Here is a 16,807-nt window from a genome sequence, read left to right on the forward strand (position 1 = left end):
AGAGTTAGGGTTTTTGTTAGGTTTAGGGTTAGGGTTAGGGCTAGGTTTAGGGCTAGAGTTAGGGTTTTTGTTAGGTTTAGGGTTAGGGTTAGGGCTAGGTTTAGGGCTAGAGTTAGGGTTTTTGTTAGGTTTAGGGTTAGGGTTAGAGTTAGGGTTAAGAACTGCCGGGCATTTAGGAAAACGAAGACCGTGCCCGGCTGCCGGGCATATAGCCACAGCGTTTAGGAAAACGAAGACCGTGCCCGGCTGCCGGGCATATAGCCACAGCGTACATTAATTACTTAGCAATTACTTGCTTTCTAAGTAGTGTAGCTCTAAATGAGCCACTGAGCATGGTAAATAATTTAATGATGGCATCTTAAGTATTGGTGAGTTAATTCATATAATTCTCCACTAGGTACATAGGTTTGGAGGTTTCTCTAGTAGGCACAGTGTGTTAGCCAGAGACCTGTCTACCCATGTTTTGGAAGGCGTATTCTTGGATCAGACGGGTGAAATTTGATAGAGACGGCATGAGGGCGGCCCAATTTTATATATTATACACCTTGTATAACTGACAACAGCGCTTATAAGAATATAAAATATCAGATTCCTGTCTTTTGGGCATTTCAGACTAAATTTCCTTTTTTTTATTGTAAGGCCCTCCCCCTAGGGCGCTTTGCACCCACAGCATCATCACTTCGCTCAGATGGTGAGACTCCCTGATTTTTCTTCCTGGCTAACACCCTGAGTAGGCATCAGATTGCTAATTATGCATTACTGTAGGACCACTATCCACCCTGCTCTGCATTTATATAGGAAAAAATTCACAAGATTGGAAAAGGGCCTCAGCTTTATAAATTGGTGCATAATTTTCACAGCTGACCCAGTTTATGCTCGAGGTCAATAGCATACTTTTCACGTATTACCGCTTGCCTCCCAACGAATACCACAGATGCTGAAGATATTGGCAATGCATTGTTTTGGGCATTTTCTTTGTGCACAATTTTTCACATTAATTGCTTTTAGTAATTTCAGGTAGGCATTATTCGCCACAAAGTGGCACTTGAAAAGTGGTAGAGATGCATAAGGATAACTAAAGTTAAGTAATGCATCATGGTGTGCATGTAAACATTGACTTTCCACTGTGTCACCACTATATGAGCTGAAGTTGAAGAAAGGTAGCACAGTGGATCTACTTCTGCTGCACAGCAATGCATTGATTCCATATGATTGCACCAGCATATCGAGTGTCACATACGTGTTGCTTTTTTAGGTGCACAAAGTATGCACATGGCTTATCGCATGCATGTGTGTTTGTAACCATGGATGACGTCATCGTGAAGGTCGAACCAACAGATCCAGATGAGGACCCACATGGAACCTTAGCTTGTGCCGAATATGTAAAAATGGAGAGTAAGGACGATGGTACGCGGACGACAGTCGATAGGACTGATACGGGACAGAGTGAAGCGGATCTCTATATAGCAGTAAGTATAGAATTAACCGAATGTCAAGACTTCCCTAGAGCATTCATGTTCATCACGTTGGTGTCTCTTGTTGGCATTTTTTAGTAAATATAATATATTAAGAGCTATGTCCTGATTAGCTGCATTCTACTTTTTTTTCGTTCAGATGTTCCCCCTTCTCCAAGCATCATCAATCTTGGTATAGTATCTTCTGTACATGCTTATCTTGGCAAGTACAAGTGTAGTGACCATGAACATAAATGAAAAAAACATTTCTTGCCCGACACCTCGCAACCAAAGTCTCTCCCTAGTACTTGCTTTCCTTACTTGCTCTGACTGTCATGTTAACTCCGGCCTGAAGAAAGAACTTATTGAAGGATAGCTGTAAACCTGAATCTTGTAATTTACTGAAATTGAGTCCTTTCCTACTGATGGCAATTGTTAACTTAATATGCTTCTGGTGGAAGTATGTTACAACTTTCTCCCATAATAAATAATTCAATTAAAACGCCCTTAAATAATCTAAGCATCTTGTTACAGTATCTGATGTTATATATTTGCCTGGCAGTGTATTGCATGTGTACAATATTCTAGGGTAGAAACTCGGAAGTTTATCTATGAGGAGATGTCACATTTAACCAGTTACTAATTGCAAATTGCAGTTTGTAAGTTGCTTATTTACCGTTTATGCAGGGCTTAGAAGACTGCAGTGGAGCAGATTTTCCATATGTTAGTTTAACAGAGAGTGACTACAGCTCACTTTTCTTTGACTGTGATGATGACCTCTCCGATACAAATGATGACTTCGGTAAGTGGAATAATAGTCATCATCATCATCATCCGGCTTTAGTTTATCCAGGCCTGAATTGATCCTCTCCCGAGGGTGGGGCCTGTTTGACTTGTCGTCGTCAGAGACACCCTCTCCACGCAGAGCGGGTTTGAGGGTCCGTCGTTTCCAAGCCGAGCTTCGCCCGGTCGCTCTTTACCACCTCCTCCCACGTCTTCTTCGGTTTGCCGGGTCCTCTCTGAGAGTCCACCTCGAGCTTGCGAGCTCGAGCTATCCATCCGTTACTGCGTTCAACGTGGCCTGAGCCACCTCATTCTGCCTTTGCTTAGCACGGTGTCGACGTCCTGGATGCCCAGCTTCACGAGGAGTGAGTCCGAGCTCACTTCGTCCTTGATCTTTACGTTGCAGTTTACGTTTAGTAATTGAAGTTTCTTATTTTGTCTTTCTCATCAGAAATTCGCCTATCGACTTGTTACCTGTTGTTGTTGTTGTTGACCGACTGTTGTTACATGAGAAAGAATACTAGTTGCAATATGCACGCGAAATCTTACATGCCATGCAGAAGCATGCCTTCTACCTTACCTTACCTTACCTTACCTTACCTTACCTTACCTTACCTTACCTTACCTTACCTTACCTTACCTTACCTTACCTTACCTTACCTTACCTTACCTTACCTTACCTTACCTTACCTTACCTTACCAGTGTCTGCTACATTTCAGATGTCTTCGCTTTGACCGGTGGCGTACCTGTCTTACCCGACCAAGATGGGTTGATAGAGATGCCTCAGGGACTGGCTGTGAGCGGTTCCAAGGTCGCGCGCTACAACCCCATGACCAAGGAGTACCACTGCATTAGCTGCCCAATGCGAGGATCCGCCTCCCATCTAGCTGAACATTATCTAGGTATGAGTAATGAATGGTTGCGTGAGTTTAATTTAAAGGCATACTAGGCCCATTGATTACGCAATGTTGACGAATGCTAGAGTAACTGGCACCTTGTGTAGTTAATAAGTACATAACCTTATAGCCAAACGCGTATTAGTTTGTCCAATATCACTGCTGGTTACATTACAAGCAAGACTTGAAATCGGTTGTTGATATTCATTTACGTGCCGTAAATGTTATCCAGGAGTCAAGCGATGATGTAAACATTTGTGCGGCCCGTATGTTTTGGACGCCAGATGAAATGGAGGTGTCAGCGGTGTAACCACGGCCACGGACTAAACATGGAAATGGAGTAAAACACGTACTAATCACGGACGCACATGGACAGCCCTGACAAAAAGTTCCTTATCACGAGCGTCCGTGTTTACAAAATCACTGGTGATAGCATTGCGTACGGCCGAGCATGCGTGCGAAAATGTTCGGTGCACTATAAATCTGTATCACACCCGCTTCGCCGGCAGCGGTTTGAAACTGTAAACAACTGATTTCTTGGACTGCGGATTTCAATTAGACATTTCTTAGTAACCAGCAGTGATATTGAACAAACTAATACGTGTTTGGATGTAAGGTTATGTACTTATTAACTACACAAGGTGCCAGTTACTCTAGCATTCATCAACATTGCATAATCAATGGGCTTAGTATGCCTTTAATATCGACACAATATCGCCACTTCTGTATCATATTTTATTGCTGTTATATAATTATATAAGTCTGTGCGTTATGGATGTATGTACACCTATTTGTAATTATTCCTTATATTGTAATTTGTTTCAGTTTATTCTCAATTCCTGTTAGTCTAGCACACGAGTTGCAACATGTGAATTTATCAAAAATCGGAATTATTAATAAGTCGTATGTCTTATGTTATTTGCACAGGGGTCCACCTAAACACAAAGTGTTTTATCTGCCCGATTTGCTCATACAGTAGCTCTTGGGTGCGTGGCCTACTCAATCATGTTGAGACGTCGCACCAAGAGAGTGTCGATAAGGCAGACCTTGTCAAGAATGTGCCGATATACACTGAAGTGAGTATTGCATGCTTTGAGGCATTTGAAAACTAATGGGTTATGCAGGTGATTTTCACGCAGCTTGAGATGAATGAGGTTAGGTAACGTGCCGTCTCGACAGGCATTCCGAGGTAATCAACCAAGGTAAACAACCGTGTAGCATTGGTTGTTTCATTAATGCTTGTATTGAGGCATGTTAATAAAGGGCATGAAAAATTTAAATATCACTTTACATACTTTAGTATGGGACTGGCAACCGCAGTCATGTATTATGGATATGTTATGTATGTCTTACTGCACATCAGTTTTAAGCTCATCTTTATCACATCAGCTTGTAGAATCGCATGATTGTCCGTCCGTGCGTGCGTGCGTGCATCTGTCCGTCAACAGTTGGGCACAAATCTAAACGGCTCGACGTACGGTCACGATATCCGGGACGTGGGGGAGTAATCCGAAAACGAGTTGGGATGTCGAGGCTGGGGGTCAAAGGTCAAAGGTCAAGAGGTGTAAAATAAGGGGGAACATTCCCTCCTTAACTTAAGGTATAGGGAGGAAATGCAGAATTGCGGCACAAATCTAAACGGCTCGACCTAGGCTCGTGATAGTTGGTGTATAGCATCATGGTAGGAAAAGAGGTCACAGGTCAAAGGTCAATGGGGCACAGGGCAGATTTTAGACATTTTCTGAGGACATCGTCGTACGGAGCGATTGAAAAACTTTTTTGTTTCAGCGATGCCCTACCATTTTTATGGCTTTATTGAAAGGACCATGAAATGTACTTTCCGCTGACATGCGACAAGTGTCGGATAACATTTTGACCCTTAAGAGGAGGGCTAAACATGGATTTGTTTACTGTTAGAAAGAATTTGACTGTCGGGTTTGCTAGTAGAATCTATACATGCCTGGATGTATGAGGCTACAATGTCACAGTGAAATTTCAAAAGCTAAATTTGGTTGAAGAAGGTTTATGCTCCTTAAATCGTATAATTTCTATGGCATTCTGTACTGTCAGTGTGTTACATGTAACTTATGCCACTGCCAGTGGCCACATACCAGTGCATGTGGTGGTGATAGTACTGTGTAGTTTTTGCCTGCGTTAATTAGTTACAGGTGGTAGCTCTCTATTTTAGCCTGTAGGCTTGCATAGGTAAATGGATGAGTGCTTACCTATTCTGTCTTGCAAATAGTTGTTGCTACTACGTACGATGGGAGCTTCCATCTTTAATCTTAAGACACTTCAACGTACACGCCATCTCGTGGCAACTTTCATAACGATTCCAACGAACATTCCTTCTAGAAGGGTCCTGATACCATCCCTGTGCCTTCCACTGTTTCGGCGCATATGTGAACACATTTGGGACTAACAGGGTTTACTAGAATCCCACCACTCCACCACAGAGTCACCGCAGTAGACGTGAGATGAGCGCTGTCGCTCCGCGGCACTTGTTTAAATAATTTATGCTCAGTCTGGGAAAATGCTTAGTTTCGTCTGTTTAATCTCCCTGACTACGGGTCTGGTGTAATATCTTATATTTTTATGTCCTGTAATACATATATATATATATATATATATATATATGTGTGTGTTTGTGTGTGTGCATAAAATTGCACCGCTGAATTATAATATATGTATGCAAATATGTACGTATAAAGTTTGACTCCTGAAGTATAACGTATATCTGAGACGATGTATGCGAAACTTATGTTGTTACTGTACGTGAATGAATATATATATATAGAATAGTATAATACATGTAAAATTTGACCCCCGATGAAGGTACGTATGTATTCAAATATGTACATATAATGTGTATCTGAAATTCAACTCCCCTTTGCTCTTCCAGGTGATCACCTTGCTCAAGCACCTGAAGAAGCTGTCAAACTTCATCACGGGCATGACGGACGACGGCCCGAAGAAGTACCGCTGCAACGTGTGCGGCTACGAGACGAATCGCGGCGACCTCGCGCGGCGACACTCGCTCACGCACAGCGGCGAGCGGCCGTTCGCCTGCTACGTGTGCCAGCAGAAGTTCAAGCGCGTCGAGCACATCAAGAAGCACTTCCTGCGGCTGCACACGAGCGCCACGTGGGACTCGACGAAGGTGATCCGCTTCAACCGGGACAACTCGAGCGGATACAAGTACTTCACGACGATCGACCTGCCGCGACCGCGCAAGTCCGGCGGCGGCGAGCTGAACGGCGACGGGCTTCCCGCGCAGGGCTACCTCGACGTCGACGACCTCGTCGAGGCCAGCGAGAGCTGGAAGCGCAAGGAGTTCGACTGGGTCGACGACGACGTCAACGACGCGGACGACGGCGGCGGTGCGGCGAAGCGCTTCCATGCGGACGAGGTCGTCGAGACCGCCGCTGCCGCGAACCTGACGCCGTCGAAGGGCCGGCCGCGGAAAAGCGCGCGGCTCGCAGCCGACGCTGCGGCGGCCGCGGTCGCGGAGAAGACGGTCGACAAGACGCTGTTTGCGATCCGCGACGACGTCGCCGAGAAGATCTCGAAGACGAAGCTCGCGAAGAGCCTCGAGCGGGACGGCGCGGCGTCGCCGCCTATATCGCCGCACGTCTCCGTCGAGTGCACGAACGGAGCCGGCGCGGCCGCCCCGCCTCCGCCGCCGCCGCCGCCGGTTAAGACGCTCAAGTACACGTGTCCGCAGTGTCCGTTCTTCGCGATGGACAACTGGCACCTGCAGCGGCACATCCGCGCGCGCCATGTCGCGCTGAAGCCATTCCAGTGCGCATTCTGCCGCTTCCGCGCCACCTACTGGGACCGTGTGCTCGTGCACGCGCGTCGCAAGCACGACCGATTGAAGTGCGACCGCTGCTCGTTCTACGGCGAGGGTGAAAAGCAGCTGCTGCAGCATCGCAACGATGAGCACTGGGAGTCGCTGTTCAGGCAAGTTGGCTCGGCGAGGTTTTGCGTGCGCATGGCTGATGATTGCACGTATCACAGTGGACAAATCGCCTCATCGTGTATCGTTTTGTTCGTTTTTAGCTCGCCTTGACATCGTCAAGATGAGCTATTGCCATGGGGTGTCGTCCGTCGTACATCCGTCCGTCCGTCAGTCCGTCCGTCCGTCAACATTTGGTTACGGTCAACGATAACTCAAGAACCGTTTGACCCACATGTTTCAAATTGCATGCAGTTGTTACTCCTATGGGAGAGGTTTGAACGTCCTATTTTGGAGCACGCACGTCAACCTACTTTCGAGCCACGTCCACTTTTTGGCAAAAATGGAAATGGCCATAAGTCAGTTCAGGTTCAACGGATTTTGCTCATATGTATGTGAATGAATAAGCACTGGCCCCAAAACATATCACACGGGTTTTGATATTTTTTTTAATTTATGCAAATTAGGTAGATTTTGGCAATTTCACTATGCATTTCAGTGTCTGCCTACGGTCAACGATAACTCAAGAACCGTTTGACCCACATGTTTCAAATTGCATACAGTTGTTACTCCTATGGGAGAGATTTGAACACCCTATTATGGAGCACGCTAGTCGACCTACTTTCGAGCCACGCCCACTTTTTGGCAAAAATGAAAATGGCCATCTAATGGAATATTCGATTTTGGTATGTGAATGTGTAAGGCTAGCCCCAAAACAGTTGTTACTCCTATGGGAGAGATGATTTACGTCCTATTACGTTTATTTCGTCTAACTGGTTAACAACTCTACAATCATACCTATATATACATGTAATATTATGTTTTAGATTCTTCGTTACAGTAATTTGACTGGAATATTTTATTGTTTTTATTTGCGTGATATTTGAAAACCAAAATGGCGATCATTTAGGCGTAGCGCCATCTCTCGTAAAGATGTCAGACTTTCAGATCTGAAACATTTATTTTCGCATCAAAACTTATGCATATATCATTATCAAAAGTATATAATGGGAGATATGCTATATAATGGGAGTTCTTCCCATATATACTCTTGCTTTATATATCCCCCCGCCTTCTTTTATCACACCCAAGGCCAGCTACAGTGTCATTGACACTTTCATTTTTTCCACGACAATGTAGACCGGGAGCTGTCGTAAAAGCATGTTTTGTCCACGTTCAACTGCTAATTGTGCTAGAGACTGGATAATTTGCAGTTTTATATCATTCAGTTAGTTTTTTGTGTGTGGCTGAATGTGGACTAGGAGGTAAAGCAAGTTCAGCACGTGTGCAGCTGCTTCTTGCACGTGTTGCAGAGTTGCGAACAATTGTGACATCGTATCTTGTTCAGTTTGTTCTTCTTCAGTATAGGCTCGTCACTGAAAGCACATGACGTGCATGTGCATGTGAGCGTTGCGCATAAATGTTGTGTGCACGATCACATGATTTCGATGCAAATAGTTTTGGTTTCGATTTGGTTTCTCGGAGGCGCTGAGGATTACTACCTGATGCCAACGTGGAGATAGTCTAATATGAATGTTTAATAACTGATGATGAATTATTGCTAATAGGGAAAATAATGCATCTTTGCTAAAAATAAATCGTATAATATGGTATTATAGTTATATAATAATAGTGATAAAAATACCTGTTAATTCTAAGTATTGTCGAAGAAATGCGATTTTATAATTTTTCGTTGCGTACTAATGTTGTTTACTCTCTCTCACTGCAGATGCAAAGCTTGTGAGATGAGTTTTCGAACAAGTCAACAACTGGATGAGCATCTGCTATTTGACCACAGTGGTAAGAAATATGGAAAACCTTACTTCTAGGTAACAGTGGCCGTTTGAAACGTGTCCTTTAATGGCATGTTAGCGAATTTCAAGCGCAGAAAGGTTTACTTTTGTTTTATTTTAATTCGTAGCTAGGCTTATTAGTTTAAAAAATCTCAGTTTTAAAAGGCAGGCACCTTTTAAAGTATGAAACTCTTGCACACCTTTTTTGGAACAATATAATTAAGTTCATGTTTAAGGAATGAACTATTACAGTACTCTATAATTATGTCGGTAGATTATAGTTGGAAAACCAGGTTATGTCCTCTTTCCAGCGAAACCACCTGCCCTGCTGTACGAGTTGCCATACTGAGGCAGATGGGGTCGTTGTCGTATCAGGTACTACAGATATGTACCCGAGGTAGTTTTAGGTTGTTTAGTATTATGTTTATATTTTTATATGAGGTATGTTTAGGGTTAGGGTTAGTGTTAGGGTTAGGGTACACTTCTGTAGTACAAGTCTGGTACACTTTGTGTATACATATATGTACCTCGGGTACATATCTGTAGTACCTGATACGACAACGACCCCTTGAGCCATACTGAGTGTGCCTTCTAATTTGATCGCAGCAAATTACTACTTGTGTTGCTTGATTCTACTCGCCTTTTTTAAAGCTTTATCAATGTACATGTTAATGTTACATTCGTGTAGGGTGTGAAGTAGTGTGTCGATTACTATTGTTATTGTTGTTTTTGTTCCTTTCATAATCTTTCCTTCATCTTTCATATTGGTTTTATCTTCATCAAATGATTCTGTGCAGCATGCCCTGTTTGTGTGCAATACCAACTATGTATATATATTATCAAGAGCGTATAAAGAAGGAGAGCGTACAACGGTGAAATGCTGAAACCATGTTGCAGTATGTCGAATTAATAAACTTTCCCCGTTTTATTTTGACGATTCTTTGCAGTATTATTGATCAGCTGTCCTACCTTGTTAATATAAAACAAACCGCATGTCCCTACGAATCTGGTATTTTCGCTGAAAACCGACTCGAGATCACTTTTTACTGTGACTGTCTCTCGCTTTGTGGCCAGTGTATTGCTTCCGGTCGCTGCTATGTAGCGCCATGGTAGCGCTGACTCACGTCAGTACTATAGAGTTTACTATACACAAAGCTATACATCCAGCGTGAGGTGGGCACAGGTGGGGGTCATCACTATGGCAATCAATAACAGACATCATTCATTCCATTTGTCAATCATTGACGGAAACACGCGAGGTTTCCCGAAGTTATCTCAAAGAGAGAGACTGTCATAGTAAAAAGTGATCTCGAGTCGGTTTTCGGCGAAAATACCAGATTTCCACCGCTCATTATCTCAGCGTAGGGGCATCGTAGGGACATGCGGTTTGCTTTATATTAACAAGGTAGGACAGCTGATCAATAATACTGCAAAGAATCGTCAAAATAAAACAGGGAAAGTTTATTAATTCGACTAATACTGCAAGATGGTTTCAGCATTTCACCGTTGTACGCTCTCCTTCTTTATACGCTCTTGATATTATGTATATATACGTACGTGTGTGTGTGTGTCACTGTAATATATATAGTTATATACGTTACTCTTTGATACACTGCATCGTATAACTTTTCTCACGTGCAGTCTACAGACATTCCCATGAGATAATACAAGAGAATTGTGTGAAAGTGTAAAAGTATGGGTAGCAAAGTTTAAAACAAGGACACTACTGTTATAGACCTCTCAGTTACTGCAGTCGTGTCCATGATATATCGTAATATGCATCGTATTGCGGCCCAAATATCGCGATGCATGTCGTATCGGCATCGCACGGCAGAACACGCCGCCGCTAACGCGCGCACGCTTCGTACTCGCAGGCACGGCGAAACCCGTCAACAATGACAGCAGCAAGGCGAGTCGTCTCGACGCTCAGTCGTCGTCCTACGCGACGCCGCTGCCGATCTCGGACGCCGCGTTCCCGACGTCGGCGTTCGTCGGCGCGACGTCGGCGTTTGTCGGCGCGACGACGCGGGCCGCAGCAGCAGCCGCAGCCGCCGCGAGCCAGCGTTCGCCGAAGATGCTGCCCGGCGCCATGTTCTGGAAGAAGCAGATGTGCGAGTTCTGCAGCAAGTACCTCGCATCGCGCAAGGGCCTGCGCGCGCACAAGAAGTTCCACTGCAAGACGCTGAAATGCTCCGGCTCGCTCGCGAGCCCGACCGACCTCACGAACGAGACGACGCCCGATGAAATCATCCTGAACTCGTGCTACGACCGCAGCGCCTCCGCCGTCTTCCCCGGGATGGAGGAGGACGAGGAGGACGAGGAGGAGGAGGACGACGACGACGACGACTCGATCGAGGTGCAGCGGCTCGAGGACGACGGCGACGCGAGCGGGGACGCGAGCGACGAGGCGGCGGCGCGCGGCGGCGGCGGCGGGGAGGACGAGGCGAGCGACAACGCGTTTCAGTGCTCGCTGTGCGCGTTCTCGTGCCCGACGCGCGCCGAGATGATCGCGCACATGGAGGTGCACTGGGGCATGGCCGACGGCGAGAGCGACGACGACGACGACGACGGCGTCGACTCGTCGTCGGACAGCCTCCCCGAGGACACGTCCGGCTACCCGTTCGGGGATCACACGAGCGACGAGCTGTACCGGCTCGCGCGCGTCGCCCTCGCTGCCGCCGCCGCCGCACCCGTCGAGTCCGAGAGCACGTCGTGCGAGGGTGCCACCGGCTGCGAACTCGACGCGGAGATTCTCAAGGCGAAGCTCAAAAAGGACCTGTTCATGCACAAGGGTAACGGCCGGAAGACGCTGGACGAGCTGTTTCCGGCACCGACGTCCCGGGACGGTGAGGACGACTCCGATAAAGATCTGGCTTCCGAGTTGAGCGGACAGGACGTGGTGAACGACTCGCAATAGCAGTTCCTAAGTCCGGCGGAAGTCCGCGCGTACTATGTAAATTCTGTGCCAGTGCTATGAGACAAACCGAGTACACAGTACAACCTTTTGTTGTAGGAAAAGAATAATATATAATCATGGAGTAGAGTCATCAGGACCTTTCAAATTTTAGTTGGAAGTGACTGCTATGGAAAGATAGATATATATTAGAAATTTCATAGTACAATCAATATTTCGACTGGTACTGCAACTAATATAACTGATATTGCGTAGCCAATGTGAAAGAAGCTAGTGATGGTGCTTCGACATTGATAAGTGAAGCATGTGCCTGAGCGTAGTTCTCACTGTTACTGTGTGTAGCCACACGGAGAACGTCCTAGTATCAACAACAGTATTATCAATATTTAATATGTCATCTCTGTCCGCTGGGACGCGCAAACTGTGTTACGTGTACAATTATACATAGTTTACTAAAGCCGCGCGTTTGGCCTCGAGATGTTTTTGTACGTATGTGGTGGCGTTCTGAGGCAGTAAAGCACTGCTTGCAGTGACAGCGTTCAACTAATCAAACCAGGATTGACAGTAGCCGGTATCTCTTGTGATTTGGCTTTGCTCACTGGATTACCGATTCATGTCCATTTGCTCAATACTGTATATAAAGTATAATAACACTTTATAGTATCCTGCTGTCTTATCTACATACCATGCAGAATCTAGCAGGCTAGATTTATTATCGAATACGTGTAATACATTCCCCTCTACCCTTTCTTCCTGTTTGAGACGTGATGATCATAATTACGTCGCCGTAGTTGCGTTAGTGTTAACAGAGTTCTTAGCCACTTGTTACTGTTGGTTGGTTGGTGGCTAGTCTCCCACCAAACTGCCTGGGTCGATCCATGTCAAGTTGATTTTTAAGTTTTAATGTACATCCAACAGTAAGTGAGACTTTATTTAATTCGGCAAGGATGTACAGCGTAACTTTGTAAATATTATTACCGACTGAATTACTTGTGTTGTCTTTACAGGGTACAACTAAACAACATGGTGCCAATATAGTATGGTGAATATCGAAGGTATGATGCCATAGAATGAAAATAGGATCAAATTATTTATGGCTGTTATTGTAAAATGAATGGTCAAACATGAGGAGTGTAAAATATAACGTGGATTTGATCTTTACACAAAATTTTAATAGTTGGTCTTCTTTGTAAACAAATAACAATTATTTCCATATAATTCAAAGCAAATAATCACATTGGGTATGTAGGCACATATGACTACAACATATGACTACAACAAATTACAGCTTAACAACTGAACGTCTGTTACACTGCCAGGTCCATTGATAAGTGAAGCTCAGCATTGCACACAGATACACAGAGACCTAGCTAGATAGTTCTGAACCTGAGACTGGCCAGAAATTGCCTATCAAACACTTGGTACTTATCGAATGCATTCGTATCACACTTGGTACACATCGTCTCATGCTCGAATATCCGATTATCATGGTTTTTCAAAGATACTATACCATAGGAGACGGAGTGGCACCAGATAGGGGGCAGTGGGGTTACAGCCCTCTTCAAGCCCGCCACAGAGGCTCAACCAGCACCCTACCCCACTAGGGAATGACTCGCCGTCTTTTTATCTTCAGCGCTGCACTTGGTCGCATTCCCTTGCGAAAACAATCAGCAAGATGAAGGGCCGCTTTATATGTTCACATCATTATTACATGATTATCACAATATATCAATGGTTGTATATAGTTATAGCAATCTTCTTCCTGATAGATACGTTAAAGATGCCATTTAAAACTTTCAAATTTAGAAATAAAACGGATCTTAAAAATCTTAACTTCTAATTTCGGATACATAATGTGAGTATATAAACCGTGGACCTCATCCCCTCTATAACACAATATCTGGTGCCACCCCCGAATAGATATCTGGATTATTTATATACACAGGTGTCTGGAGTCTTGCTGCAAAGGTGGCGGGTGAAAGAACAATGCTAGGAACAACAGAGCCACATTCTGATGAAATTAACCCAGGCCTATAAACATTGTCACACCAACGTACCCCTCGAAAAGTACAATATACTGCAGAGACACACGTGTCTGCACATGAAGTCAGATACACCTAGACTACGATATACTATGCAGGGACGTAATTAGTCTCTCTATGCACACACAGACAGTCTCTTCTCCCCAAGTACGATAAGTTTGCAGGAATGTAACTATCTGTGCATAGAGTTGGGTGCTTCTCATAGACTACCATAATACTCGGAAGAGTATTTCGCTCACCGAGTATAAAAATGCCCTGTAGGAACACAGGTCACTGAATATAATGTTGGGAACTCCTCAGATAAGATGAAAGAGTATAAGGCTTAGTACGACCGTGACCGTCCACGCGAGCCGACAACGGCGACCGTCTAAGAGGGCCGCCGACAACGATGGCGACGGTCTACGCGAGCGGACGACGGCGGCGACGGTCTACGCGAGCGGACGACGGCGGCGACGGTCTACGCGAGCGGACGACGGCGGCGACGGTCTACGCGAGCGGACGACGGCGGCGACGGTCTACGCGAGCGGACGACAGCGGCGACGGTCTACGCGAGCGAACGACGGCGGCGACGGTCTACGCGAGCGGACGACGGCGGCGACGGTCTACGTGAGCGGGACCTTCGTCTGCACCTCGTCGAGCAGCCGATGCCAATAGGTGGCGCGCGACTCGGACGCGGTCATGCGAGGCACGGCGACGCGCTCGCGCTGCAGCACGGCCTGCAGCTTGCGGTCGGTGAGCAGTGGCGCCGGGTCGATGCCGTGCTTCTGTATGAGCTCCGCCAAGTACTCGGTGTAGTGCACCCTGCGGAAAGAATGACCGTCGCAGACGTGTTCGCTCACCGAGATCAAAATGCCCTTGTAGGGAGACCAGCAGGTCACTGAATATAATGTTGGAAACTCCTTTAGATAAGATGAAAGATAAAAGGCTTAGTAACGAACCGGTTACCGTCGCACTGCGAAGCGCCGACAACGTGCGGACCGGTCTACAAGGGCCGCCGATCAAAGCGGATGGCGACCGGGCCTACGCGAGCGGACGACGGCGGCGACTGTCTACCGCGAGCGGGACGACGGGCGGCGAACGGTGCTAAATGTCCGCGCGTCCCGCGGTCGAACTGCTAGTGCGCCGCAGGCGTGTCCGTCGGCTGCAAACATACGGACGACCGGCGGACCGGTTCTAACCGAGCGGGACGACGGCGCCGGACGGTCTAACGCGCCGGCAGGACGACGGCGGCGACGTTCGATCGCGAGCGGCACGAACGGCGCGGCGACGGCTTATGCGAGCGAACGACGCGGCGACCGGTCTTACCGCGAGCGGACAACGGCGGCGGACGTCCTACCCGAGCGTGACGACGGCATGGCGAACGGTTACGCGGAGCCGGCACGCATCGACGGCGACGGTCTATGTGGGCGGACGACGGCGGCTGACAGGTCTACGCGAGCGGACGGCGCGGCGACGTCTACGTGAGCGGCCTTTTCGCTGCAACCTTCGTCGAGCAGCCGAGTGCCAAGTAGGTGCACGCACTGCGAGACGCGTCATGCGGGGCACGGTCGACGCGCGTCGCGCTGCAGCACGGCCGCAGCTTAGCCGGTTCGTGAGCAGTGGCGCCGCGTCGATGCGTGCTTCTGTATGAGGCTCCGCACAAGCGTACTCGGGTATGTGCACCCTGCGGAAAGAATGCACCGTCGCAGACGTGCGCAGAATAACATAATGGCGGGCCAGGTTGTCCACAGACGTGTACGTAAACATAATAGCGCAGGTTGGTGCACAGACGTGCTACTGGGATAACATAATATGCGGCATGTGTGTCACAGACGTGTTACGGGAGTAACATAATAAGCACGGGCTATGATTAGAACAGTAGGTTCCTTATAACCTTTTCTGAGTCATGGACCCCTTTAAGATCTGGTGAAAGCCTACGGACTGCCGCCCTCCCCAGAAAAATGCACATAAGCACAACATTTTTATGCTGCCTGTTTCACCGGACCCTTGACCCCATCACGGACCTCATAGGGTCCACCTACCACAGATTAAGAACCATGCCACTGCACTAGTATGTAGAGAGTGCATTTTATGCTCTAATAGAACTAGTAGTAAATAAGTAGTAGTCTGTGTAGTGAAGTGTCCAGAATTAAAAGGATTAGTGTTGTTTTTCCTGAGGTATCGACTTCGTCGATGCACGGCTACCAGTCACACACACATTATTTATTTATGTTATTTATATTATATTATTAGCGAGCAGCATTTGACAACAAGCTTGTGATAGACAGTCGTAATTTAATTGTAATTATTGTCGTGATAGAATTGAATGACTTTTCCACTGTGTAAGCCGTGGCTGGGCAAAATGGTACATAAGGCATGCCCCCAGCAGTGTACATCTCACATGGCCAGCACTCCAGCGGCGGGCTTATGTATACCTGCATGAGTCCTGGGCACTGTTCGCACTCCTTGCTTGCCGCACTTATGCTGTCATATGTCTTCTCCTGCCTCATTTGTGCCCTGTAGCACGGACCTGACACCTTTGTTCCCCCTTCTGAAGCAACACACATTCCAAAGTAATTGTTATCGTGTGTAAGAATATCACACACAAGACGATTTAGAGAGCCTCAATTAATATTATTTTTAGTGGGCACCCAATTATTTACCTACGTATTATGTAGTCGTAACTATATATCATTAATCAAAGTTAGTTAATTAAATGTAATGGTAGTAAGTGCCCGTGTCAATATTGTAATAATATTTTGGTCAAGCGTTTTGATAACATAATGCTGCCTGGCAATTCTGTAATGCCAAGCATGACAGCCTTACTGTGAAACTGCCATCTGACAGCGTTTTTGAAATGTGATACCATAGTCTGTTCCAAGAAGAACATATTCCATCAAACATTGACACAAGTTTATTGTCAAATGTCATCAGTACAGAATGCAAGGTGCCAGGTCCAAATTCAATCCCTGTTATATATCTATCTA

The 16,807-nt window shown here is 46.3% G+C and overlaps 2 protein-coding genes across 2 annotated transcripts in view; one reads left to right on the top strand and one right to left on the bottom strand.

The window, feature by feature from the left end:
- The window catches only part of LOC106821302, a 12,582-nt gene extending 780 nt beyond the window's left edge, over positions 1–11,802 (top strand). Inside the window, exons 2-9 of the mRNA XM_014826055.1 lie at positions 1,256–1,469; positions 2,142–2,256; positions 2,958–3,140; positions 4,062–4,210; positions 6,037–7,097; positions 8,822–8,892; positions 10,760–11,160; positions 11,248–11,802. Of these exons, the coding sequence (XP_014681541.1) occupies positions 1,305–1,469; positions 2,142–2,256; positions 2,958–3,140; positions 4,062–4,210; positions 6,037–7,097; positions 8,822–8,892; positions 10,760–11,160; positions 11,248–11,802 (2,700 nt within the window). The 5' untranslated portion in view covers positions 1,256–1,304. The remainder of the gene's footprint in view (positions 1–1,255; positions 1,470–2,141; positions 2,257–2,957; positions 3,141–4,061; positions 4,211–6,036; positions 7,098–8,821; positions 8,893–10,759; positions 11,161–11,247) is intronic.
- Positions 11,803–14,403: 2,601 nt separating this feature from the next.
- Positions 14,404–16,807, bottom strand: part of LOC106821303 (E3 ubiquitin-protein ligase RNF31-like) — a 6,443-nt gene continuing 4,039 nt past the window's right edge. Inside the window, exons 7-9 of the mRNA XM_014826056.1 lie at positions 16,666–16,692; positions 16,256–16,298; positions 14,404–14,642 (exon numbers count right to left, since the gene is read on the bottom strand). Coding sequence (XP_014681542.1) covers positions 14,444–14,642; positions 16,256–16,298; positions 16,666–16,692 — 269 coding nt within the window. The 3' untranslated portion in view covers positions 14,404–14,443. The remainder of the gene's footprint in view (positions 14,643–16,255; positions 16,299–16,665; positions 16,693–16,807) is intronic.

Source organism: Priapulus caudatus, unplaced genomic scaffold (assembly GCF_000485595.1).
Source record: "Priapulus caudatus unplaced genomic scaffold, Priapulus_caudatus-5.0.1 Scaffold68, whole genome shotgun sequence".
Taxonomy (NCBI): Eukaryota; Metazoa; Priapulida; class Priapulimorpha; order Priapulimorphida; family Priapulidae; genus Priapulus; species Priapulus caudatus.